The 17,137-nt window shown below is 48.7% G+C and overlaps 1 protein-coding gene across 6 annotated transcripts in view; it reads right to left on the bottom strand.

Annotated features, from left to right (window-relative positions):
* The window catches only part of MTMR4 (myotubularin related protein 4), a 58,626-nt gene that overhangs the window by 14,011 nt on the left and 27,478 nt on the right, over nt 1-17,137 (bottom strand). For 4 of the 6 annotated variants that reach the window (XM_069791560.1, XM_069791563.1, XM_069791561.1 and 1 more), the window contains exons 3-8: nt 12,405-12,494; nt 9,844-9,960; nt 9,074-9,156; nt 8,684-8,850; nt 7,156-7,252; nt 516-629 (exon numbers count right to left, since the gene is read on the bottom strand). In XM_069791560.1, coding sequence (XP_069647661.1) covers nt 516-629; nt 7,156-7,252; nt 8,684-8,850; nt 9,074-9,156; nt 9,844-9,960; nt 12,405-12,494 — 668 coding nt within the window. Of the gene's footprint in view, nt 1-515; nt 630-7,155; nt 7,253-8,683; nt 8,851-9,073; nt 9,157-9,843; nt 9,961-11,841; nt 11,936-12,404; nt 12,495-14,928; nt 15,379-17,137 lie in introns of those variants that run through there. The other 2 variants (XM_069791558.1, XM_069791564.1) reach the window with 2 other exon arrangements.

The raw sequence follows: 17,137 nt of genomic DNA, 5'->3' as shown, positions 1-17,137 counted from the left end.
TGAACACCTAGTTGAGAACAGGGCCACACAGCAGGCTCATTTTGGCTGAGATTTCTTTTCAAAGTAGCAGCTAGGCAAGTACCAATCTGTGAAAAAGTTTTGTAACTCAGAGAAAGAGAACCTTAATTTGACATAGTGTTCTTGCTCCATCTCCCATAGGAGGAAAGTCACCCACATCTTCAGAGCTAACTGGAAGCAGGAAAGAAGCAGCAATTACCGGAACGTTGTTTCTCCCTTCTGGAGAACACCCTGCGCTACTGTCGCAGACTGTGTGCCTAGAGAGGCTGATGCGTGTGCTGGAAGGAGGAGTCCTGAGAGCAGCACATTTTCAGGTAGGAGGCAAAAGGAATACACAGCACGAGGACCAGAACGCCACTATTGCTGTCACCCCGTAGCTCCACAGCCCTGTACACATGCTCTGCTAACCTGGCTTCACAATACCCGGCACAAGACTACGAGGAAGAGGGCAGCTGTTGTGGGTTTGGGGGAGAGCACTGCTTTGGTTTTGCATTTACCTGTACACCACCACAGGGATCCTTTTCCATGACCTAAATGAAGCCACGTTCTCTAGCTCCTTATCGGTGATCCAGACAGGGACCAGCAGCTTCTGGGGATAACTGGAACAAAGCCTGGAAAAAAGAAAGCACGAAGGCAAGATGAGGACTTGGCAATCAAAAATCTGCACCAGAGAAGCTGTGCAGAGAGAGGGCAGGAGCAGCTCACATTTCCCCAAACTCAGCATGCAGGGCTTCGGCTCTTCCTCTTCATATCTGTCTCGGTACACTCTCAACGTGAGAAAAGTGACCCAAAAAATCCTGTCAGGAATGAGCTGAGAGAAAACAACTTCCTTTCACCTCAGGCCTCACCTCCAGGCCCATACTAAGTACCCCAGTAATTCCCAAGGATGCCTTTGGAGCATCCTCTGGATTTAAGAATTCATGAGGGTTTAGGGGAACAGTCATTAATTTATGTGGGGTTTTGGTTTTCTTGCAGCACTTGCAAATGCAGAAACACACACAGCTTCTGGTAAATGATCTGCCACTTTCTGCAAGGCAGAAAAACAGATCACCACTGAGAAGCTTTACACATTTCTCTGCAAGGAAGACATAACTCTGCCCAGAAAGATAGCAGTGGTGATTTGGTGTATGTTATAATAAAATGACATGAGGGAGATCTAAAAGAATATCTTGTTTGGTGGGGTGCCAGAAATCAGATTCCTAATACACATCTGAACATGTGCCAGCAGTGAGAGGAATGTGATGGGCAAGCCCCTACCCAACCCAGTCCCCTGGTGAAAAAACTCACAGCATGCACAGCTAATAGCAGGAAGCACCCAACTCTTCAACGAGCAGAGCTACAGTACCAGAGGAGCCCCACATCTGAATGAATCTAAGTACAAAGCAGTTCAGCTGAAATGGAAATTCAGTTAGTGGGGAGGATGGGAAGAGGCAATGAGATTGTGAATGCTTAAGTCCCAAGAAAAATGTTAAAAACCCAACTGCAGGTATATTAACAGCAGGGCAAGAGGGGAGCCAAGGGAAAGAGGGAGGCAGCCAAACAGTGCACACATAAAAATCCAGGAGCGCAGGGGCTTCCTGGTTACTGCAGCTACTACCCCTGCAGCTTCCTGTCCCTGCAGCTCACAGCATCTGCTGCATGCAGGGCAGGTTGCAGGCTGCAGAGACAAAGCACTGCCTGGATGCCGGACCAGCTGAGCTCCAGCAGCCCAGGCAGACAAAGCCGTACATGGCAAGGGACATCAAAGAGCAGCTCTAACTCCAGGCTATAACCCACATCATTTAGAAGGAATGTTTCAGGGCAGATGGGAAGCAAACTGAGGGGGGTGAAACTATCCAGCTGGTAAGCTCCAGAGGGTGGCCCGGTGTTCCCCTGAGTCCAAGCTATCCCAGCTGATGGCAATAGGCACAATACAGCACTTGGTAACATTTAGTTTGTGATGCTAGCAAGGAACTGCCTGCCATGTTAGAAGATGGCACTTCACACAGTGTCTAGACAGCTTCTCAGAAAGCCCCAGGCAGAAAGCAAGATTGCTTTACAGGATAAAAACAAGAGGGTGAGGAAGAGGAATCCAGGAAGCAAAATTAAAGCTGTTAGGTAAGAAGCTGAAGACCAGGATGTCTGTGGTAGGATGTCTAGGTTTGGACATCTCTGAAACGCCTCAGATTCCATGTGTAAAGTTGGTGAGGAAATTAGAGAAGCATTGAAGTGTGACTGAGAATAAAGGTATGTGGAAGAGGGTTAGCACCTGTTAAGATCTGGAGAAAATTTTGCAATAGCTAAGTCTATACAAGAATGGGCTTCATCAAAATGAAAACAGAATCAGTTCCCTGGCACTTCAGAGGAAACATTATGGGAGATGTCTTAAACTAAAAATTGGGGAGAGTCAGCACAGGAGGGGTTCAGGAGCATATCTTCTAAGAGTTAAGTCACTAAAATTCTGCAGCGTTAGGAAAACAGTAAGAGAGAATTCAGTAAAATTCATGTAGGAAACAGGACAGCCTCAAGAAGTTAATCCAAATTTAAGCATGGCACATAAAAAGAGGCAATGAGGTCAAGACAAACAGACCTGTGCTTCTAGGCTAGAATTCCAAAAAATAGAGCAACTGAAAAGCCAGGATAAATAAGTATGTTGGCTTAATGGCATCTTACAAACTTGATACAAGGAAGATTATTAGTGGTACCCTAAATTTCAGAGTACAAGCTTTGTAGGAAGACCAAAATAGATTGTGCTAGTGAAAAAAGTGTGGTATGTTCCAGGAAAATGTGAAGGTAAAAGTGTGAGGCTAAGAGTTATCAGCATCCACAAGCAATGCAGAATGTGCATGGATTCAAATCCCAAGCCTAAAGAAAGACAGGATAGCATTGAGGCTACGCTACCAACCACTGGAGCAACTGTAACAACATCCACGAGAGTCTGGAAGAGAAGCAGAAAGGCTGTAAGGGCAGAAATTGCCATGGGAGACTTGTGTTGCTTCCATATAAAATGCATAAGCATCACGATAATGCATGAGACAAAGGCGACATTTTTAGATGCGATCAGCTGCTTCTTGCTGCTACCAGCCAAATAATACAAAAGTACATAACTCTTCCCTTGGTCCTGAACTGCTCCAAAATAGAATAACGGAAAAATCACTTTGTTACAGTATTCATCACACAGTAGAATTCAGCAATATTTTTAGATGGGATAAGCTTCCCATGCCAGTAACAATGAGTTTCAGAAAAGGCAGGGGGAAGCTTGCAGATGATATGATGGTTATTTAAACATGCTACTCAATGGTAATATAAAATGCATCAAAAAGATCAGAAGAGTTGGCAGAGTTAAACAGTGAACAAAAGTAGTATTTCAGAAACAAAAGGACATCCTTCAAAGAGGGGAAATATTTCCAAAGGACATGAGAAGCCAAATGTGCTCCTGAATTTAAAAAACAGTAAAAATGAGACATGTCATGGAGTTTTTGAGAAATGACCTGTTAAAAGATTAAAACTCTGAAGACATTTTTCAAACACCTTGGAGGTATCAGCCTGCTACTGAAACTGAAGGTCTAATAGATCAGCAAGATCACAGCAGAAAATCAAAACTATTTGCGCTGGTGTTCAGCAGAGGAGCCCACAAAGAAGCTGCCAGACCTAACCCTGTCTTATAAGGGACAAGGAACAAGAAGACATTAATGCGAAAACTTCTGCAGGGGAAGTTTTAGAACAATCTGCTAGGAACGAGGAGTGGCTAATCACCAGGACTAGATAATGCTCAACACTTCTACAGCAACCCAAACGCGTACCAGGTGAACGATTAACTGAGATGTGTAAGCTGTTGCTTACCTTGGCTTGGGTGCCAGAGGAGTGAAAGGTGGCAAACACTGTATCAGTTTTGTAAAAAGGTCTCTGGGGCAAATGTGGGAAACCACTGGAGTCTGACTTCTGTACAAAGCAACTGACTGTCACAGTTGGTACAAGGGTAAATACCGTGCACTTGGGAAGAGTCAACACAGTTTCTGTGGAGGGAGGTTGCGCATCATCTATGTAGAGTTTGCTGGAAACATCACTGTACGAGCAGATACAGCTCACGTGGCTGACTGGATTTGGATTTTCAGAAAGGTTTCCTTGAATTTTTTGTTTGTTTGTTTTACAGGTCGCTCACCATAGACTTGAAGGAAGCTCCTCTTATGAAACAGTAACTCTTGAAAAGATAAGAAATAGTACAGAACTTCAGTGGTCATTTTTCACAACAAAGGGAGTCCTAGGGGGAACCATGCTTGTCCCAGTGTTGTGCAATATGCTCACGTGTCCCATGAGAAAGAGATGAACAGTGAAGTGATGCAGGGCACGGAGGGGTGGCCTGAAACACCCCTGGGGCCACGCTGACCCAGGACACTGAAGGAAACATTTTTGAAACTGTGAGGTTTGATCCCAGAAAAAGGTGGCTGTAACAACACAAACGTATAAATTGGCACAAACCACACCTATGGACAAGGACTGACAAAGCATCTTCTTACCACAAAGGTAACAGCCAGTCCAGTGAGAGAGACCTCCCTTCACAGAATGCAAACACACATGCTTTATCGCTAACAGTCCTCATAGACTTATTGTCTACACATTCATATGGCAAATACAAGCAAGAACACTATCACTTTTCCCATAAAAGCAAAGCATGGTACTAAAATTGGTAGAGAATTGTAACAAAATAAGACAAAATATGAATTAAAAGCACCCACAGAAACAAGCAGGAAACATCAGCTGCCTAAACCAGTAACACAGAACTCCAGACAGCTTTTTCCTCAAAGTCAAAAATAAACAAACCCACAACTGTAAAAAGATCAAAGCTGAAAACAAGCATCAACACTGAAGGAAAGGTGAATGTTTTTTTCCTTTTTGAAGGAACTATGTGTGCACCAAATCTACCAGCATTAAGGCTGATATGAAACAACTCCTACCTTGGGCAGCATGGGTGCACCAGATGGGGAATGCCAGAATACGTTCATTTCTCTGGTTATACAGATCACTGAAGATGTGAGAGCCAGGGACAGATCATGGAATAATTTCATTATCGTGTGCTGAAATAGTATACTATTATCAAGACTGAAGGAGTGGTTATTATATGCTTGTATTGCTCTAATTTTATGATGGCTGTCGCCAGGAAGAAGATAATAGTTTCCAGATAAGGACATCTCGCAACAGACTTGAAAGACAATGAACAAAGCCATTACCTTGGAGTATCCTGTCTCTAACAACACTGTTTTGCCAATGCTGGGAAATAAAAGATAAAAGGACTATAAACAGTTAAAAAGTAACCCGATTCCTGTGAATAGAGGCAGGTGGTAATGATCAAAAGCCAGGGCAGGATTTAAAGACACACTCTCTGAAGCAGCAAGAGAGAACTGGTTTCTGAGTTGCACAAGCAAATTACACCACCTTTGAGATCTTGGGATGTCTGCAAGAAGCTGTGACCTGCCAGGATCCCCAGGTGGGAACTCAGCAGATGGAGGAAACCAAACCCAGGCCTGTATCCAGCTTGCTGAGGTTTGTTTCAAGTTCTTTCTTCCCTGGTTTGGTTGGAAATAAAACATCTGCCTTTAGAGAAGTTGGCTAATTGCTGTGTATCACTGGCCAGGAAGTGAACCACGGATGGTCTACCTAAGCTGAACTTTCTGAAATAGTCAGAGGGAACTACATCCCAAAATCTAGCAGCGGAGAAAGCCTGACTGCTCTCAAAGACATACAGAGATGCTACCTAGGGCAGGCACCTACAGGTTGTGCACTCCAAAACTGAGCAGTTCAGGAAAACGATTTTTATTTTACATCCTTGGAGAAACTGCGTAAATGCCATCAAAGTCATGTTAACAGTTCAAAAGCAACGATGCGGTCAGAAGGGCTAAGTAGAAACTGTAAATCAACCCCCAAATCTAGTGATTACTGTCTGAATTCTTGAGAAAGAGAGAAAAGAACAGGCAGTAAACTGCAAAACTCCACCGGGATTTCCCCAGGCCAGCATGCCTGAGGGTCCTCATGGTCTCTACAAGAAACCAGTGACCTCGAACTGTCTGATATATAGGTGTTCGGGATGCCTTTACTGGCTGAGACTTAGGGAAAAGACTGAGGGTTACCAGTTGTTTCAAGAAAAGGATTATAGGGAACGCAGAAATGAATATGTCCATCAAAGCTTAATAAAATCCTGTTGGCTTAATGACACCTGCTGCAAAGAATGCAGCAGCGCTTCTCCAAGAGCTCCTCTGCTCTTCTCTAGGAGCAGAAGGCAGGCTGGAATCACTGACATGCTGGTGGGAAAGACCTTCTAGAGACCTCCACTCTAACCTCCTGCTCACAGGGGACCACCTCCAACACTAGATCATCTGAGAGTTGAAACGCTGTCATGATGGAGAACCCCCACCTCTCTGAGGATCTGCTCCAGCACAGCACCACAATCCTGGGAAATGATTTTTCTTCCTCCCATGTCCAGTCTGAACCTCCCAAGCTGCACCTTGTGGCTGTTGCCTCTGGTTCAGCTGTCTGCCACTGTCAGAAGAGTTTCACTCCATCACCTTTGTAAATCCCCTTCCAGCAGCTGTAGGCTGCAAGTAGGTCACCCTTTAGCCTCTTCTGCACCAGACTGAACAAGCCTTGCTCATTGCCGACTTCTGAGCATCCTGACAGCCCTCCACTGGCTCGCCCCCAGTTTCTCAATAGCTGCCCGACTTAATGAAAACTGTGTGTGCTGAAATAGTAAACTCTCTGAATAGCTGCCCGACTTCATGAAAACTTTGTGATTTTCATTTCAAACAGCGCAAGCATTTTAGAGAGAATGACTGACCAGAAAGGCAACCCTACGATGGACAGTTCCTCTGAGACTCCCAAATGTCTTCAAGGATGAATTATGGCCACCACATTATAAACTACCTGAGTCAGCATCTACAGTGGCTGCTAGCTCTGATATTTGGGCTGTATTCCTTCTTCAATTTCACAATGTGAAAGGCAGAAAGAAAGGGGATCTGGCTCATATGCTGATCTGCCTGAGGGTTATCAAGGCCAGGAAGGAGGATTAGCTGGAGTCTGACTCACCCACTGCTCTGCACAGGCATTGCAAAGGGAAGAAGGTAAGGAAAGAGGAGAATGGGGAGAGCCTGGTGGTGAAATACTTACTTGTAATTGTTGTTGATGTCAGAAACGCGCCAAACGTTCTGCAAGTCAAAGCCCATCCTCACCAGCTCCATCTCAAATCGGTATCTCACATGGTCTCCTAGAAGAACAGGGCACAGGGTACTTACTGTCAGCTACACAGAACTGATGAAATCTAAACTTGTTAGTGGCAGCTCCATAGCAACTATCATAGGCTGGAGAAAAACTACAGGACAGCTGGATGGCAGGGATCTTGCTCCGGAGCCAAAAAGAGTTGTCCCTCACAGGGGTTCCTCTGCTTATTTTGTTAAGTCAGATCACTTCTCAGTCTCAAGGCACTGAGTGGCATGGAAACAGCCTTCTCACATCAGTGTGGGACTGTGGGGGGTTAATTTAATCCACTTTTGCCCTTCTGACAGAGATGGCTTCCAAAGTGGATGTCAGGAACCCCACGGCAGAGGAGTACTGAGCACCCACCCCAGGCAGTTTCTTCTTCCAGACTGCTCTCTCAGAGGCTGACTCAGGGTTTGCTCTCTTATGTTTTAGTCTCGCCTTACAAATCCTGGATGTCTTTGTTGCTCGAGTGTCAAATGTTGTTAATAAATAAATACTGCAAAGCTCTTCACCTCATTCATATCCTGCAGCAACAATTTCCACAGGTAAGTTTATTTATACTACAGAATAATACTTTCTCTAAAGGAAAAGACAGCAAATATCTCTCAGTTGCTGGTGTTTGGGACGTGGTAAGAACACATAGTATACTTTTTCTCTATCAGCCTCTTTCTGATATCTCTTTCAGCTATACTATTCAAGCCCATCCCTCAATCCCAACCTGTGTTTGAACATTTCATTCAGGCTACTGCTTCTCTCGTAGCAGCACATTTTTAAGTCTAAAGCCAGGTTTGTCACTCATTTTAATCCCCCCTTACTCAGGATGAAGCTGTTTAAAGACAAAGCAACTGCAAGTGAACTTTGTGATCCCAGAGACGGGAAACTCCCAATCCACACGAGGGCACCATCACAGCTCTGGTTTTCTCTTCATGGATTCAAAGATTCTATTTGTGCCTGTGTTAAGGATGAAGCAGGCATCTCCACAGATGTGATCCCAGGAATGCCACGGTATTCTGAGGTGTTGGAGGAGAGATGCAAATGAACTCATATTAATTATGCCGCCTCAAAGCTGATGATGTTTACTATCCAGGGACAAGGCTGCTTGAGCTCTCTGTCATCATGATGAGAGTACTAAAGTATGTGATGTCTTCTCCATTCACAAGGAGAAAGGGAAAAGCTGCTTATGTGTTGCTGGCTCACAATGCTCCTTACTGTGCTTATTACTATTATTCCTTTTACTGTGCTTGTTATCCAGCCACACCTGGCCATCCAGCTGGACCTCTAGGCCAGGTACAGGATACTCCTTAGCAAGATGAACTTAGGCTATGGATACAGCAGAGCTTAAGACATATAGCCAGACATCAGTTTATGAACAACAGTTCAAATGGCATTGCAGTGCTTCTGGACAAAAGAGCAGGAAGGGGACACGCCAGGAGCTTACCTGGACGGCAGAGATGTGCATGTTGATCCTCCTCATCAACACAGACTCCTAAGCACCACGCATGGTAGGCAAATGCAAAGAGGTCCTCAGGCTTAGCAGGCCGGGCAATGGCTCGAGTTAGCCTCTTTAGCCACTCCTGGCACTGCTTAAAGGTGGAGAAATGGCACCTGCAAACCCAAATGTAAATCATCCTCAGTGGGTATGTTCATCCAGCCAAGACACACGGATAGGGAGCTCTGCTCCACTTAACCAGGAAAAGGAACAAAGTACCAAGTCTTAGTAACCTTGGCCATGAACAGCTCAATTCCAACGGCAGCACAGAGGGAGGCACCAGAGCAGATCATGGCAACTGGCCTGCAGTGGCATCTACAACAGCAATAAAACGGATACCTGATCACTTTGGAGTCCTTGCAGACGATGTGAAGCTGGAACATATCCCGACACTCCACACTTTCCATCATCCTCAAAGGCACCTGTGAGGGACAGATGTAGGGCATGACAAGACATACCACATCACATAGCAGACATAGCAGCTTTGCCCGCAGGCCCATCACACACAGTCACGGCTCTATCAACAACCACGAGTTTCTAGTTCAAACTGCAAACCCACTGCAAGGTTTATGAAGCTTCATGACTCAGCATAGAGCCTCCTTCAACAATTACTATTCCAATTTCTATTCTGTCCCTGGGTAGTCTCCCACCTGGGGCCAGTTACTGACTAAATCGCATCCAGACAAGCACAGGTAACAGGCAGACAAAAGCTGCAATAAAAGATGGCAAGTCAAGACAGCGAGAGAGCCTCAGGCTCCCACTGTCTGACTCTCAGTTGCTGGTCTCCAGGTAGGAAAAGCCTCATTAAAACTGGCCTGCAAGAAACCTTAACAGTCTTAAAACTACCAAGTTCAATGCTTGAATTTAAAGAGAACAGCACAGGAAAGACCTAATTATCCAAAATAAAACCCCATCCACACACCACAATGCAGGAGCAAAACAGCAACTGCATGACTAGCAGTAGAGACAGCATCAGGCTTGGCATCCTTCAAGAGGCACAGTTCCCATGTCACAGACCACAGAAATGGCTTATGCCCCCGTTCCCCCCTCCCCGAAATACTGCGAGAGATTATGATTCAGGCAGCAGGAACAGGCAGATCCAGACTTACATTGATCACAGAATCCTTGAATTTGATATGAAGCCGGTAGTTGGAGATGGCGATCACAGCATCGTTTGCATGGCCAAGATACTCTACGCCCTCGCCCTGCAACACAGTGAATGGGACCTGGAAGGGAGACACCACTAATTCAAGACACATGCAGAGTACTTTGCATACCATAAATGCTAAGAGCTACCTCTCCTACTGCCTTCACAGTGCATCTCCTGCGGGAAATCATTCACAGCAACGTGCTCTTCATGCACTGAGAACAGACAACAGCACGAAACAGCACTGGTACCCGCTGCCCAGCCCCATAAGATGGATCTTCTTCCAAGGAGCCACTGAGCACCTCCTGACGGATAATTATTTGCGGAGGGGAGGTGTGACCACAAATGCTATGTACACCAACTGTAGGTATCTGGCAGCAAGGGTATTGCATGGGGGCAGAGGGATTTATGGTCCCTGCTTTTCAGAGAGGGTAAACGCAGCCCTGGCACAAGTGGCGTGATAAAGGACACACCTCGGGCACAGCTCAGACATGAGTTGGGGAGTGCTCTGCACAGCTCCAGGCAGAGCCTGATAGGATCGGAGTCCTCTGCCCCAAGGCAGCGTCGCATACGTGATCCTGCTGTGTCATGTAAATGAAAGGGGCTCTTAGCAGCACTATGAGACTCACTGGTACCAATCCAGGTAAACAAATGAATCAAAGTTTTGCTCAATTTCTGCTAACAAGGCTCTGAGGGAACCTCTGTGTATGACTGAGGAAACGTCATTAAAGTTACCTGTATTAGAATTTAAAAATAAAAAAAAAAATCCAGATAATCAAGTGTCTTTCTGTTTTTCCCTATCAGCCTAGACATGGCATAGCTATTTTTAAAACAGGGGATCCTGGCAGATGGCCAAGTTTGACTTGACTTTGCTTGTATTTAAAAAAAAAAAGCCTAAAATTCACCAGGCCCCTTTGTCCTTAGCTAAGTAGACTCCTCATTGTTCCCTGAATGCCACCTACACCAGGTGATGTTGGTAGCCAGTTATGCAAAAAAATCATGAAGATTTGTCATTTCAGCCAGAGCCCTTTACTTGGCAGGCAGGGCATCTGATGAAAGAATTCATTAGACTGTAATTAGTACAAGTCAGACCACCTTGCCTTTACTTCTAAGTTGTTTCTATGGCTTGGGTATATATATGCTGCTTAAAAATTGAACTTCCTGTATTTCAGACTTCATGTGCAAGTGACAATTGTACTAACAACTTCTCCCTTAAGTTACTTGTACAAAAATAATAGCCTTAGACTGGCACGTCTGAATACTCTCGAAAAATGTTACTTATTTGACATTAAGAGAATATACTCTTTATTTCTGCAGTTTATTTATGCATGCTTGTCAGAGCTGGTTTTAGTTGGCATGTGTTTCTTCTGCTTACGTGGCTCTTTTAAACAGAAGGGAGACAGATCAGAAATGGGATGGTAAAACTGCAAGAACTGACAGAGGGAAATCCTGGAATAAACTGACAGGTGCCTGAATACAGCTTGTAATCAAGATGGTTCTGTCCTTTTAGACTTCACTTTACATTAAGAGAATAACAATTTACCAAAGGCAAATTACCCTTTGGGAGGGATGAACTTTATGGTCCTCCACACAGAAGACTAAAGCAGATTCTGCTCTTCTCCAGGTAGTCTCAGCTCAGAGTCATCTCAGCAGCTTCACCTCCCACAGGCCACAGACCTGCAGCCTTGACCCCGTGCAACTCCTCAGCCCATGTTTGTTCCATCAAGTCAATCCACCTGTTGCCACATTTCAGTCCTTGCTTTTATCAGCACTATTTACCAAGATGATGCCAATCACAGAGCAAACTCAAATACTGCAGCAGCAGTGAGAACATACAACCTGAGCCTGGCTCCAGCCATAGTGGGAGGCTGACAAGCACTGGGACAAGGTGGCAGTGGACTATGTTAAAGGAAGCAACAAACACCCGGAGCCTTTGGCTGCCACCGTTCAGAATACCAACCTTGCTGCACAGCAGCAACAGTACCCGGGTCTCTTTCAAGGGCCTTTTGCAGCAGGAGGCTGGCACCATACGGAGGTTTCTCTTTCCAACAGCTCTGCAGCAGGAAAACGCCAGGAGCAACATGTATTAGGGCCAGATCAGCCATTGCAATTGCATGCTATGCCTACACAGAGCACAGCCTAGCCCTGATGTTCGACCTGCCCCGGAGAGCATCTACCTGCTGCAGAGAGCTACGCAGGCAGCATCACGATTTCTCACTGTCAGCACAGGCGGAGGACAGGGAATACCCAGGACGGCTCTGTATTGCATCAAGCGGCATATGCGATGCTGTACAAATTGCACTGTCTTGGCAGGGCTGGGAAGGCAGGGCCAGGGCATACAGAACTGCCGTCAGCAGCCTCCACGCAGGCAGAAGGACCCACTGGTCCAAATGTGACCTACAGCACCGCCCAGGCCGTGGCCTCCAGAACACGTCCTGGGCTGGAGAACTGCTCTCAGGTTTCACGCTACCAGAGTTGAGCCTGCCACATCCCAAAGCTGTTTCGGTTTTCTTACTTCCTTACCTGCAATGACTCTTCCTCCTTTACAAGCTCTTTCGGGGGGAACAAGTCCTTGGCCTGGATATACTCCAAACTGGGAGGGCCCTCCTCACCCTGCATTGCAAACAAAACACACATTGAGACAGGCCCCAGCCAGCAGGTGTTATGAAAAGCCAAAAATTGAAGCTGCTGGATACTCTTGGCACCCCAGTACCTTGGGGATCCCCTGGACCTGTGCAAGGAAATGCCTCTTCTGCCTCCAGACCATACTCTCTGCATTGCAGGACCCCAGCAGTTCCTCTGGCTGTTGCAGAATACCCACAGCACAGCGGAAGACTAGAAGCAGGTCTCCGAGTCCCACCTCTTCCAACCATGTGGTATTTGGAAAGCCAAGCAGATACACCTCGACCACGCACCGGATCTTGGACTGATGTGACAGTAATTTGTCACGTCAAATGTTACCCCATCACCTTCACTGTGGCACCACAGCAGAAACACCGTAACACAGAGTTTCCATCTACAGTGCAGCTCTGACCTACTCTTCCTCCTCTTATGTTCATAAGGATTGCTTTCTTTTGGGAGTTTTCCTTTTCACTCTTAGTCCAAAGAAATCTGGGAAGAGCCTGATGCTTTTTGAGGAGAATATGCAAGTGTGAAACGTAACCCTATAACAACTGTATCTAAGTGCACCCAATTCACAACATGTGTTACTGACTGGTGACAGCACCCAAGGAGGGTGTTCATCCTCAGGGCAGCTGACCATGTCTAACCTGCTCAGATGGACACCCTGGAAAGCCCATGGAGGCCTCAGAGAAGTGGTCTCAGAGGACAGACAGAGCCTGGACATGCCTTCCTCGGAAAAGTAGAGAGAGTGTCTCAGTTTGGGCCCTGTGAATCTTCAGTCACTCATGAAATCTCTGTCCCAATTTTCACCAACCCTCACCCCACACTGTCGAACCACCGGCTTGCTGTGCAAACAAGCAGCATCTAGACACTCAGCTGAGGATGCTAACTGCTGGGAGCCCCGGATGGTGTTAATTCCGCATGTATTTGGTGTGGGAATGTTTTCTTCAGAATGCCTCTTGCTCTCAAACTATAGCTCCTCTAGGCTTCACCATTTATTAGGAAATAGTCTGTTTTGTAAGTATTAAATAATACTGTAAAATGAAATATCTTTCTGGGTACGTCACCCAAGCCAGAACCCCAAATTTCAAATCTGAAGACACAAGAACCCCACCGTTTGGGCTCGGTTATATTTAATATGATGCTGAATCCTCTTATGTTGCTGACAGCTGCTCAAGCCTCAGCACCCACAGGTACAGCCTGGCCTGAAGCGCTCACTGGACCTCAGACTGGGGCAGACAGACCCCACACAGCCCTCCTCCTCCCCGGGTCCAGAGGTACCTGTGCACACACTGCTTGTAGCTAGCATAAGACTAGGCATCAACCCCAGCTGGAGGCAAAGGCACTGCCCCTCCTCACCCACTCACCAGGTCTCTGCGTGAGGCTATGAGGGACACAGGGCACAGCACCTGCTCCAGTAGCCACTGGTTACTGGAGACCATGGGGGCTTTGGGGGCCTCTTCTGCCAGCGGCTCGCTCTGATGCTGAGGCGCTATCCCAAGAGAACGCAAAGGAAAGGTGTGTGCCTGTGTGCCGGTGCAGCAGCGGGGGAGCAGAGATCTTCTCCCATCGCCACTTTGCCGCTTGCAAAGAAATCCCAGGGAGCAGCAGGAACTGGAACAGGGCAGCCTGAGCTCTCGACTGGCCTGGGTGTCCTTGAGCTCCTCCTCGCCTGCAGCACGGGATGGGTGAGAGGCTAAGCATCTCCCCAGATCTCTCCGCCCTGGGGTATCAGCAGGGTGGAAGGCTCAGGACCCCACTCTCTTCACAAGCCAGCCATCTCCTGAAGCCCTCAGAGCCCATTTGGCCATGAGTCCTTCTGGGGGGGCCTTCTGCACGAAGGGGCATCAGATCTCCTCTGAGCAAGAAAACTCCCTTCCCGGAAGGCATAAAAGACACAGAGCTCAGGTCCCCCTCCCACTACACTGCCATCCTGGCAGCATCAGCACAGGAGGGGGTCTCGCACACCCCTGCCTCGCATGCCGCAGCAGCCACGGCGAGAGTGCAGAGCTCCCCTGGGGTCAGCTGCTCTCACACGGTAATTTTCCAGCTCCGGGCAAGGACCGGCTGGAGCCTGCATGCCACGGCAACGCTCACCAGGGCTTTCTGGCCGACTGAACCTGCGGTGCCGGGCGCCGCTGTGCCCTTGGGCCCAGGCAGGGCAGCAGCACAGCAGCGACGGGGGGCCACGGCGTCCTTCCAGCGGCAGGAGGGAGGGAGGAGAAGGGGATCCCCCTTTTCAGGGGGGCGGCACACCAGGCCTGGCAGATCCAGGGCAGGAGGATCCCCATGCAGCCCAGCTTCAAGGACAGGCCTGATCTGGGACAGCCGGCTCAGCACGGGGGCCGGAGAGAGAAGCTGTCTTACAGCCCCACTTGCACGGAGGAGAGGAGGACCGCGGGTGGAGGTGGAAAGCAGCACTTACAAAGCAGTTGAGCATGGAGCAGGAGACGCGGCCTGGCAGACTCATGTTCACTTCCCGAGGCGGCAGCTGGGCCGGGCACGCGCAAGCAGCATCTCCTTCCTCCGGCTCTCTGCTGCTGCCGGCAGCGGCTCCGAAACCGTCGCGCCGGGATTGCCGCAGCCTCCCCGCTCCGCCGCGAAGGGCGGGAGCATCCCTGCCGCCGGCGGCCGGAGCAGGTGCCCGCCACCGCCGCCGCTCGCTGCCGCTGACAATGGAGGGAGGGAGGGCGGAGGACGACCAGACTCCACCTACCTCCGAAGGCCGCCGAGCACGACTCTGCCATCTAAGTGTCTCCCTGACAGGCGAGACAGAAAATGGAGAGACCGACGGAGGGATCACCCCTCCTCTCCCCCTCCCGTCCCCATACGCAGAGCCGGCACCCCGCCGGCGGGCGGATGCCGGCGAGGCGTCCCTTCCTCGCCGAGGTGCCGGGCGGAGCGGCTTGCCGGGAGATGCAGTCCGGCCCTCGGCGCTCCTCCCTGCCGGCACACGCCTCAGTGCCGCGCTGATGGCGCGGCCGGGAGCCCCGGGAACAATAGCGGCGAGGAGGCTTTGCGCCCCGGCCGCCAGCCCTCCTCCGCCCCGGCCGCCAGCCCTCCTCCGCCCCGGCCGGTGCTTTCGGACGCTCAGCCGGGAGTTTCCTGCTGCAAACCTCCGCCTGCCATCCGCCCGCGGTCCTCTCTGCCCGGGCAGGCAGAGGAGGACAAAGGGGCGGCCCTGCCGCTTCCTCGCTGCTGAAAAGTCCTGCTTCCCAGCAGCTCCCGTGTGCGCAGGGAGTAGCGGGGCGTCTCTGGCTCCCATCGGCACCCGTGCGCCGGGGCTTGGTCCCTGGTGCGGACAAGGCTCCCCAGGGCCACAACTCCCCTCGCTGACCGCTCGGACGGTTAGCTCCCGCGGGAAGTTTCACCAGCTCCGGTTTCAATGCTTGCAGACATTGGGGAAATGCCTCGGGTGGAGGAAACGCTGTGGGTTGAACACCCAGCTCCCCACCCCAGTCCCCCAGGAGCTGACTTTTACTACCTGTTGTTCGTCAAGTCCACAAGCAAACAGCAAGCTCCCGAGGCCAGAGCCTGTTCCAGAAGCCAGAGGACAGCAGCCTCCTGGGCAATGCCATCTCCATTTCTATCATCAGCTGCCACCCTGCCCTCCACCTCCCACCACTCAGCCAGAGTGAGAATCTCTTTCTTAAAAAGCAAAATTAAAACCCAGCCCTTCATTAATCCTCCAAGTCCCAGGGCCAACTATTTTGCTCAAATCATACCAGCTTTTTTTTGCTCCTGGACCTTCAAAACAGAGCACAGCCCGCAGCCATTAAGCTCCTCTTAAATGTGGTTGTCCCAAAGACACCACAGACAGCTCTACCTAGCAATACCAACAGCATCTCCAAAGGTCTTTCTCAAGTCAGATAAAAGATTTGGGCATTTCTCCACAAAATCGTGAAGGGTTAATTATTCTGAGCTGCTTTGACCAAGGGACAGCTTTCCAACACCCAGGCCTGCTGCCCGTTGTCACTGCAGGGCAGCAATGCCCAGGCAAAAAGCCGTTCAGCCAAATCCCTTGCTGAGAAAACAGACACCATGGACTACCCCACAGGCCACAGTCACACAGGCTTTGCTATTCAGGATAAAAGCCCTAGAAGAAAATGAGACCGTGCCTGGAGATAAGCCATGAAATCCCATCATTACCACCTTGGCTCCATCCAGCTCCACCATTTAGGTGGTGCATGGTGGGCGAATGTCAGGCACTGCCCAGCCTCAGGGGCACCCGACTCCACCTGGCACCCACAAACTGAAACCAATTTGCATTACATACAAAGTCAACGCAACGAGGACAGAGGGTTATGGATGAGGTTACGGATTTGTCTTGGCCAAATCTGAGCAGCAGGAGAGATGTCCTGCTCCCCACAGGTTCTCCTCTGGGGTGAATGCCAGAGGTCTGCTAAGAAACCAGAGCAGCAAAAGGTGGAAGGAACCTTTTGTACTGGAAAGAAAGTGTAGCTATAAAAACTGTAAAACAAATATTACTTTTTTTCCTGACATATATGAGGAGAAAAGCAACAAAGCATGTCGGTCAATAACAGGTGAAGCACAGAAGTCTTTTATGTGGAGTCAGAGCATACATTGCTATTTAACATATTAAGTGCATACAACACTTGACCAGCATTTATAAC

Source organism: Haliaeetus albicilla, chromosome 9, assembly GCF_947461875.1.
Source record: "Haliaeetus albicilla chromosome 9, bHalAlb1.1, whole genome shotgun sequence".
Classification (NCBI taxonomy): Eukaryota; Metazoa; Chordata; class Aves; order Accipitriformes; family Accipitridae; genus Haliaeetus; species Haliaeetus albicilla.
This window is presented reverse-complemented; position numbering and strand designations above follow the sequence as displayed.